The sequence below is a fragment of the Echinops telfairi genome, unplaced genomic scaffold (genome assembly GCF_000313985.2).
Source record: "Echinops telfairi isolate 266 unplaced genomic scaffold, ASM31398v2 ScPeMD7_19;HRSCAF=73, whole genome shotgun sequence".
NCBI lineage: Eukaryota > Metazoa > Chordata > Mammalia > Afrosoricida > Tenrecidae > Echinops > Echinops telfairi.
Window position 1 is genome coordinate 553,523 of NW_022103916.1, and position 10,961 is coordinate 564,483.

General features: G+C 34.5%; 1 protein-coding gene across 1 annotated transcript in view; it reads left to right on the forward strand.

Moving 5' to 3' along the window:
- The window catches only part of WNK3 (WNK lysine deficient protein kinase 3), a 170,030-nt gene extending 163,038 nt beyond the window's left edge, over positions 1-6,992 (forward strand). The window contains exons 21-22 of the mRNA XM_004713120.2: positions 2,806-3,008; positions 6,633-6,992. Of these exons, the coding sequence (XP_004713177.1) occupies positions 2,806-3,008; positions 6,633-6,944 (515 nt within the window). The 3' untranslated portion in view covers positions 6,945-6,992. The remainder of the gene's footprint in view (positions 1-2,805; positions 3,009-6,632) is intronic.
- The last annotated feature ends 3,969 nt before the right edge of the window (positions 6,993-10,961 follow it).

Sequence of the window (10,961 nt, forward strand, 5' to 3'; positions counted from 1 at the left end):
ACAGTCCATGGATTGGGAAAAAAATCTTTAACAATGATATGGACAAGGGAATAATTACTAAAATCTATAGGATTCTTAAACACCTCAATATGAAAATATTGTACACCATCGCTAAATTCTTGGCACAATCAACAGAATTACTTTATGCCCTAGGGGTATATTTGTAATGTTCTTTATCATAAAATGCTAATACTATCTCTAAAGTGAACATAGATAAACTATAGATATATGAATGAATTTGAAGCTCTAACTTACTTCTAGCCCCAATCTAAGAGCAATTAGTTCTTATGACATGGCCTTGCTTGATGCTCGCTCTCATGAAGAGATCATTGAAGATATGAGTGCTACAGCAAAGTGGGGTGAAGAAACCAGATTATACCTAGCTATCAGGAAGAATAGACTTTGGGGTCTTAAAGGCTTATGTTTAATTAAGCAGACATCTAAGTAAGGGGTCAACCAAGTCCACATGGAAAAAGAACACATGCCTGTGTGATCCAACGATTATAATAATAAAATCCAAATCTGAAGGAATAGACAACATCAGAGCTTAAATTGTGAACACCCAGTTTGCAGAAAAGTATGGATGACAGTGGAAGCCCAAATTCCATTTTCAGGGTCCCCACATGGTTTAAACCTCCAGTCAATCCCCTCTGACCATAGTCAAAGGATATGAATAGCCTTGCTATCAGACAGAGAGCATTTTAAAGTAAGTTATGACACTCATAGTTAGGTTAAAATGTATTACTTTTATTATTTGAGTTCCCTTTTGGCCCATCTTAAAGTTTTTTCTGTGTTTAATATTTTCTGCTTTCTCTTTGATTTTTTTGAATTGAGATATCAATGTGGGTATAATAGCAACAGTTCTTGATTTTATGATTGAACATCTAGAAATAATTGAACATTGACCAATATTTTTTGGTACAGTAACTGTGTATTCCTTCTATCATCTTTTGACATTTTCTCCATCCAACATTTTTCCCATGGAAGCCTTCAGTATTGCATCATATTTACTTTTAAATATCCCCATTATATATTTTGTTTAATGTTTCTTATGCATTTGTTGTTGTGTTTTGAAAATAATTCGTTCCCAAATGCTTTGCTTTTTTTTCTTCCAAGAATAAAAAAGTACTAAAAAATATGTAAATAAATAAATGCAAAACTGTTTTGATTACCATAGCATTACATTATGTTTTGAAATTAGTAAGTATGAATCCTCTTACTGTGCTGTTATTCAAATATTGACTATTCTGGACCTCTTGACTTTCTATATAAAATGGAGGATTCATTTTTCCATTCCATTATTTACATTTTGAGCCAAGATCAAATAGATCAGAAAGAAGAAAAAATATTTTTCCTGATCAAAGAGATCAAATTTGGAACAAAATTCTTATAGAAATCAGACTTAATGCACCTATTGAAAGTAGAATAACCACCAATTTTATTGCTCCATGATAATCTTTAAGCTGTGAACAGATACTATACCCTGAAATAATTTTTTTAACCAAATTTCCAATTGGCTCAACCAGTAAGGAATGTTCACCTTGAGAAGTGCACTCCTTTGAAGAATTATCTACAATAAATCCAATTGACAACTATAACTGCAAAATAGAGAGGAGACTTTTATGAGAAAGAGAGAGGCTGTGTTCATGGTGGTAAAGCAATATGGGTCGAAATGACACAGTTTGAATGTAACCAATGCAATTGAACTGTCAGTGTAGAAAATATTAAATGAGTGTATTTTAATGTTTATTTTCACCAAAAATAATAATTTTATTTTAATTGCATGAGATGATAATATTTTAGGTATACTATATTAATAAAAGACCTGTGGTGGCACTCTCCTGTAAGCATTGCATTGCTGATTTCTAGTTCAAACTCATCAGAGGCTCTGTAGAAGAAAATTGAGGCTTTCTGCTCCCATAAAGACTTATAGCCTTAGAAACCCTATATAAGATCACCATGAATAAGAATTGACTCGATGGCAGTGGGTTGGTGTTAAATAAAGTACATTATTAAAATTAAAAAACAAACAAACTCTAGGCAGCACAGTTCTCTTCTCACACACTTGGAGTCACCATGAGTCACATTCAACTCAATGATTACTAGCTAAATATGTGAAACCTGTCTGCCTGATAGTCTGTAGTTGCTGATTGTTTGTTTAGCTCTACCCCCTTGATTTTGCCTTCAAGTTTGCTTTTTACAAGTTATTCCTATATCTGAATTGCTTTAGTATTAAGCTAAAGATTAGTCATCAGTTATTCTCAAATTCTTCAAACCAGAATGGCTTCCCCTCTCTGCTGATGAATCTGCGTAGGGGCTGGAGACTCCATTCAAATTTCAAGCTGTTTTCTACTGCTGACAACAATGACATATCTAAGGTATTAACTGTCTAAACCAGTGGTTCTCAACCTTCCTAATGCTGTGACCCTTTAATACAGTTCCTTTAATACAGTTCCTCATGTTGTGGTGAACCTCCAACCTAAAAATTATTTTTGTTGCTACTTCTTAACTGTAATTTTGCTACTGTTATGAATCAGGCAACCCCTGTGAAAGGATCCTCCAGCCCTCAAAGGGGTCGCAACTCACAGGTTGAGAACCACTGGTCTAAACAAAAGGAAACTTTTGAGAGTAAAAAGGGATACTGTTAGTAAGTACTCCGGGACAATAGCTTTAAACTATGACTCTCCCAGGTAAACTAGATTATAGACTCTCTTCCACACACATAGCTTTATTAAAATTCATTATTGGCCAAAAAAAAGTATCCACTTTAATTCCATTTTATACTTTCCCTGTTTTTTCTTACAGATCCACTGCACTTGGAGAATAATGCACTATCATGCCAGCAATCTTCAGCTAGTAAAAAAGGGATGTTCACAGATGACTTACACAAGCTGGTAGATGACTGGACTAAGGAGACAATAGGAAATTCTCTTATTAAGCCAAGTTTAAACCAACTTAAAAAGAGTCAACAAAAATTAGAAACAGACAACCGGAACAAAATACATGAAGTAAGTTGTGTGTCCCTGGTCCTGTTTATTTATGAGAACTAAAATAATAAAAATTGATGCACTTAGGCCTATCATTGTGTGCCTCTTACAGTTATAGTCACTGTTAGAGAAATACTATCATTGACAACAGAGATTTTTAACCTTGTCTAAATTTACCATGCTTTTTAGAAAATTACATTTCAGATCAAGGGTCAGCATGTTTTTTCTGGGAAAGGGTCAGGTAGTAGATATTTTTAGGTTTTTCAAGCCATATAGGTGCAACTACTCAGCTCTGCCATTATAGTAAAAAATAGTCATAGACAATACATAAATAGACATGGCTTTACACTAATAGAATTTGATTTATCAAAACCAATGGCAGGGCTATAGTTCACTGGCCCTTATCTTAGACCATAGTACCTTGGGGGGAAAGCATCAAATATCAAAGAAGAAAACATCTAAGAAAAGAGTGAGGATTAAATTAATCATCTGATGATACAAGAAATATTTAAAATTTATGGAAAAACGACCCTGTGTTTTACATCTGTTTTATTTGCGCCAACAAGTTAGCTTATTTGTTCAGTATGAAAAAGAATTTTAAAATACATTAAGCTAGAGTATTATATATCTTAAGTTTGTGAACTAGATTCATAGTTAATTTCATGTGGTATTAGGTGCACATGCAGTTGAAATGTAGAAAGATATCTACAATGTGTTTTGTAGTGGGAAGAAGGTAGGTTTACAGAACAGTATATAAAGTATAGAATAATTTATGTAAAATTATGTATATTATATAGATATGCATAAGGAAATAGTAAAAGTTGTTACCAAAATGCTATGTGGCGGAATTTGAGCCTTTTTTACTTTGTACTTACATGTGTTTGAAGCTTTAAGGTATCACTTTTTCAAAGCCTATTAAAGTGCATCAGTGCGTAGAATCTGAACCTTCATAGTAGAAAGAGATATAGCTGTGTGTATGCATGTGTGTGAGAGGGCGGGGGGCTTCAAAAACGTTCATGGAAATATCCCATTATTTTAAATTCCGTTTTTTCACAGTCTTTTTGAAGATATCATGTGTAGTCATTGACTATAGCTTGGTACAGAAAGCCTGAAAACATATATTGGCAATGTTGAATACAAAGTTTAATATCCTAGGCTTCCCAAACTAGTAAGCAGTATATCTGCTTGGAGACTATGTATGTTTATCTTATTCCTGGCATCAAGTTATACTCAGATAATATCACCATTGTAAAAATTGGGAGCCTGTAGAGGCATATCTCAAGGCATAAATGCATTTATGTTGTCTGAGAGACTGAACACTATATGGAGACTTTTGTTAACTAATGGTGATTTATTGCAGTCTGTGGCTGTGGAGGAAGAATGATTAGAAAATAGAGTATTAATAAAAGCAGTGAAAGTCTTTAAGGAGACTTGGGTTACAATAATCAGTTCATTTATTCATATGACAAGTCACTTGATCTCTCTATGCTTCCATTTCCATGTCTTTAAAACAGGGATAATACATGACTTACAAAATTGTTGTGAGAATTAAGTAAGAAAACACTTTGTGCGTGCCTAGCACAAAGAACCAAAAAATTAAAACAAAAGTGTCCACTACAGTCAAGTCAATTCTGACTCATAAAGGCCCCATAGGACAGAATAGAACTGCCCCAGTGGGTTTCAAAGACTGTAATCTTTATTGATGCAAACTGTCACATCCTTTTTCCACAGAGCAGCAGATAGACTTGAACTGCCAACCTTTCTTTTAGCAGCTGAGCATTTTAACCACTACACCACCAGGACTCCTTTATCACATAATATGTACCCTATAGTGTGAAGACCCCATCTCAGTATTTAATGTTCTTACATGTTACTCTTCTGTAGCACTACTTAGAAAATTTTATTCACACAACAATTTTTTAGCACCTGTTCATTATGTTCCAAATCTTTTACTAGGCACTAGGGTTGGGTCCCTATCTTCAAGGAGCTTATTAAACTCTGACACTAACAAGACTTGTATAAAGAAATATAAAAATTTCAACTGTGATAAGGACTACAAAGCAGGGATATAGGACAACTCACTATATAGTAAAGGAAATTTGGCTTTGTAAAAGGAGGTCAAAGAAAGCATCCCTGAGAAAGTAATGATTGAGCAGAGATCTGAAGGGAAAGTAGATGTTAACTAGGTAAAAGTGAGAGGAAATAGGATTCCAAGTAGAAAGAACAGCATATGCAAGTTCTGTACACAGACCTGTGAAGGGTCTGAAAGTAGGCCAGTTTGGGTGTAGTGAAGAGAGCAAGGAGCAGTTGATGCACAAAGGCTCTAAGGAGATATGTAGAGTATTAAAGGTAGCAATGATTAGGAACTTCATTTTTTTAAATTAGGAACTTTTTGTCATTATATAAGAACAGTCTTAGCCATAGAAGCCCTAAGGTTGGCATGATCAAATTAGCTTTTAGAAAAGATCACTCTGACTGAGGTAAGAGAAAGGATTAAGGGGTTGAAGGGTTGGTAAGGCTTGTTAAGAGTTAATCAATAATAGTCCAGATAAGGGGAAATGAAAATGAAGAGCAGTGAACAGATTCAATTAAATTAGAAGAACTAAGAATTTAGGTCTGATACCAACTTTCCCTTTAATTGTGATTATCTACTTCCATTCGACGTATTCACCTGTGTGTAAGACTTCAGTATTCTCTATACATATTGATAATCGCAATACAATGTGATAAAAGGAGTCAGGGATGTTTTCCTCAGTACTCCTTAAAACATAATCATCTCTTTGTCTTGAGTTTAAATTTTCAACAGAAATACTGGGCTTGACAGTGAGTAGAAGTAGGAGCAGGGAGGTAACACTTATTGAGCTTCTACTATATGCCAGGCTCTTTCCACTGTGCCACACTAAAGAATGCTAATGTATCTCCCAAGAATGAAGTGTTGAGACTGGCTATTGTTTATGGTAGGGAGGGTAGTCGGTACTTGTTAGGCTGCTAACTGCAAGGTCATCAATTTGAAACCACCAGTCACTCCGCAGGAGAAATATGAAGCTTTATATTCCCATAAAGAGTTAACAATCTCAGAAACTCACAAGGGTAGTACTACACTGTCCTATAGTCAGCATAGACTCCATGCCACTGAATTTCGGGAGGGGGCGGGTATTCGTTTTTTATGATGCTGATATGAGAATACCTCAGACTGGCACAAGCCAAACCCACTGCCATCGGCTTGTTTCTGACTCATAGTGACCCTATAACCGAGAGCAAAACTCTTCCCTAAGGTTTCTGAAACTGTACCCTACTATGCTACCAGAGTTGAAGGAAATAAAAATAGAAAAGTCATGCTAGCATGAGGAAAATAGGACCTAAAGTCTATGGAGAGGTAGAATATCTTGGGCCTTGAAGTTAGCTGGAACTGTGTTCATGACTACTAACTTGTTTTGTAGTGTTAAGTGAGTTACAAATTTTGAGCTACCGAAAATAATCTGAAATTCCTACCTCACCTGAAAATCACTATCTTGCAGAGCAATGAAGATGAAATGAGATAATGCATGTAACTGTGTTTAGCACACAAACTAGAAAAGAATATAAGTAGATGAAAAGTTTATACCAATAAACTGATCTTTTGTTTTTATTTTTTGTTTTTGTTAGAATACTTCATCAACATGGATTTCGTCTCTGTCCCAAATCCGTGGAGCTGTTCCAACTTCCTTACCACAAGGACTCTCACTCCCTTCATTTCCTGGGCCATTATCATCATATGGAATGCCCCATGTTTGTCAACATAATGCTGTTGGGGGGACAGGGTATCCAGTACAGTGGATTGGGATTTCAGGAACAGCACAACAGTCTGTAGCTATTCCTACCCAACCAGTGGGACAATTTCAGCCAGGGATGAATTTGCAGGCATTTACAGCTTCACCAGGGCAGAATCCGGCCACAATCCCTCCTGGGCCTAAATGAGTCAGAATAGATGGTGAAGTAAAGGGAGATTTTTTTTTCAGAATTATTTGCAAGACACCTAAAATATTAACATTTCTTCTTAGGTTCTGCCATGTTTTTCTTCATTTCAGTTTACTTTTGACTTTTTTCTGTTCTAATGTAGTATTTGATACAGTTCATCATTCTATAGAAATGTGCAGTTTGTACATAGAACATGGCTCACAGAATGATTTTGCACTTCAAATCCTATCCTCTTTGATACTTAATTTTAAAAAAATACTGTTCACACCGCTTTAATAGGCTTGACTTGACCATTACCTTTTTCCAGGACAATTTCCATGCATTGCTGAGAAGCCCTTATTTTTTTTTAACTGCTGTTGTTTGTAGCTGCATGATACTTTTAAGTGTATAAAATAATTTAAATTGATTCTCCCCAAACATAGATGAAGTGAGATACTCCAGCAGCCAGAGTCTTAAGTGATTCTTCACATGTTTATCTTAGGTTTAACTTTCACAATGGATAGGATAAACATACTGCTGGGATTTTTTTTTTTTTTTGGTATAAAACTAGAATAACTTTGTCAACCAAGACAGAACATGAGCCCTTCTTAATGTGATTTCCTTCCTGTCATCACAACAGTAGGTGTGAATCCTTGTTTGGGGTGAGGTGGAGGGAAAGGTTAAAAACAAAGAACTGTAGCAGTTCCTTGATTCTGCAGATACTATAGCTGCTTTAAGATTTCAGTAGTAATTCAAAACATCTCTGAGTAAAGCAGCTAGCTATTTCCTTGTTTCTCATGCACACATTATATTGCTTGGGGGCATCTGAGAAGCATTGCTTTGATTTTCATTCTTTTTCAAGAGATATATTGTAGCTGTTAAGAATCTCATTTGGGGGAAATCTTTGTAGTCCTAACAAAGAAGATTCAAGTTACAAGTCTATTAAACCATTCTTGTAAAGTGAAATTTACTTGACACAGTAGGTTTTGATTCTTATACATGAAACACTGACTTTACAAGGTTCTAAGAGATGTGGAGTATGCGCTATCCTGCAGTGAGATTGTAGACCCTTGAAAGATACTATTTGAATTATTCTTAGATTTTTTTTGGATTGCCATGTTTTAGTTGTTATAATTTCGTGTTAGTATCTATAGTGTCTTAGATGATTTTAGATCTTAGATTCTTGGCAGCCTTTTTAGAATCTGAAAGAGATCACTGTCAAGTTGCACTTTACTGGTTTTTAACCAATTTTGGGAGGAAGTGAGGCAATCTTAAAATGTACACTTTTGGTTTTTAAGAAGGCTAATTATAATAATCCTAACATCCTATGCTTAATCTGTAAAACCCAAATAAGATTATTAAATGGTGTTTACCAACTACCAGGTACACATGTTTAACCTACTCACTTTTTTTCACTCTGAAACTTTCAAAGTTATTTCTAGTACACACTTACCTAATTAGGAGTTCTCTTCTACTGATAACATTCCAAATTGTCACACAACACTTATGCTAACAGATTTTCCTCTAAAAAGTATACCCCACGGGCTTTCCATAAAATAAGGAAAAATTTAATGGATGAGCATTTTGAGGTTATTTTTGGCAGTTTACTTTGTGACATCCATTGTTCCCTTTTAATAATACATGTCTTATATTGCTTAGCTGAGAACCACACCCATTATGAAAATTTTGTTGCTATTATTTGGGGCATTTGGACTGCATTTTGACACTTGTTATTGATAAAAGCCATATATTTCCCTTACTTTCCTTTCATAAAAGATATTCTGTTTTGAGTTAGTATAAATCTTATATACAAATTCTTCACATTTCTTCTATGGTATTGGTTTGCAAATTGAACTCATTTTATGACAGAAGTGTGATGGTAAATGCTTGCATTGCAATTTTCCATAAAAACCAATGCCTAGCATAATTCTTTAAAACTGTTTAATATTCATTATAAGAATTGACTTTATAAAACCTATAAAGTGAAAATACTGCAAGTTTTAAGCCAGACCCCTTCTTTCTTAGTTACAATCTTTTAAAATAATGTATCCCAAGATGAAAAAACTTCCAAGGATGACATGCACACTTATATTGATTAATATACACTGTATGTCCTGTATTTTGTCACCACCTCTGCTTTACATAAAATTCATTCCTCTTATTTGCCTGCAGACTTTTGCAGTGCCTTGTAATACTTAGAATCTTTTCAGGTTTTTGCTGGAAAGAAAGTAGTGTTCTAAAGTTTGAAAATGGTGAATATTGTACTGCTGTCTCCATGGTGACTGCAGTAGTTGGGTTAACATATATGTTATGTATACATTATGTGTATGTAATGTGTGTGTAAATTTTAAAATACATTTTAAAAGTGAATTTGTGCAGAAATGAAGAAAACAGTGTTATTCAAATCACTGTGGGTTTTTATTTAAATTATTTTCCCATGAATATCTGATTCAGATTATACATTTTGACTGTAAATATTTGCTAGTTTTTTATCCAGGGGTTTGTGTCATTTTATAATTTTGCTAATTCACTTAATATTGCTGTCTTCATCCTTCCTGAGGTACATGCAACTCTGTCTCCCCAGAAATAAATAACTCCTAAGGTAAATCCCAGAAACTCCTTCTTACCTAACAAAAAGAGTACTATATAAAAAGGGCCTTCTACCCATTTCCAAAAAATACACAAAACTGTCCTTTTAATTCTCTGTAAAAGAGAGAAAAAATGTACTTAACCAATTTGCTTGTAAAGTTTATTTGGGAGTGGTGGGGGGACAGAGTGTAAATCTTTATGTACAACTACCATGTATACTTCTCAAAGTGTAAGTCAAATGAATAGCACGGTATCTCCATTATGTAGTAATGTGAGCATTTCCTCATGAAGTTCTGATGCTATGTCTGTGAAGTCTGGGTGTAACATCTTCAGAATATGAAAACAGTATTGACGTAAATCCAATGAAAATAACCTTGTGTATATTTATAGCAATCTTGAATCTCTATTTAAGGTAATTTGCTATAACAAATATCCATTCTGTTTTTCATCTCTTTCTTGACAGTTTTATATCAAGCATGAATTCTGATGGTTTGACAACAAAATTATCGGTGAAAATTTAAAAGGCACTTTTCTGCTGTGAGTTTTGGATTGAATGTGGAGTGTTATGTGCATTCTGATGGAATATATCTTTTTAGAACCCCAAATTTAATTCCAGTCCAATTACTTTTGTTTACCTTGCTTTCAGTGCTAATTATAAGCTATAAGTAACACTGCCTTTGATTTATCTTTTCTTTTTTGCTGTGATTCTCTGTATTCTTTCAGGTTGTAAACCTGATCTTCCTCCTTGTGCTATCCATTAATTTGCTACCAATTTATTTTAAGTTACTACAAGATCCATGTATATGCCTCTATGAAGTAGTTCTGGGGATTTGGGAATGGAGCCTGGAGACACAAATGTAGCTGGTAACAATTCAGGACTTTGTTATAGGAGTTATAAAAGAAATTAATGGAAAGTACCTAAATTAGGCATTCCTGGGCCTGTAGCTTGGTATTTTTTTGTTAGTGATGCATTTCTTGTCTGTGTACCTAAAGGGCTATATGTTGAAATCGGCTTACCTACCATAATGAAATATTTGACAAACTGTACAAAAATGGCCTGTCATTCTTCTTATTAGCATACTACTAGGTACTTGCAGTGATGTTTGTTACCTTTTCATTGAATTGTAGTAGGTGGTAAAGGTTTTGCATAACTATTTATCTACTCTCTAAAACATTTATGGAGGCATTGACTTTCTTCTTTGCTATCTTTTATGAGTGATTAAAAATTTTCCCCTGAAAACTCAGCAAATGTTTATAAACCAGATGTTCCTTGTTTCACATTTGTTTACTCTCTAACATTACTGCATATTTTGAGATAGTTTTAGTCATCATAAATGTCTGAGGTATATTTACCACCAGTTTTGGATTCAATTCTTTAATCCTCTGTTTGGTTCCGGGGGTGGGGGGGTGGGGGGTGTGTGTGAGATATTTAAGGTATGTGCAGACCAT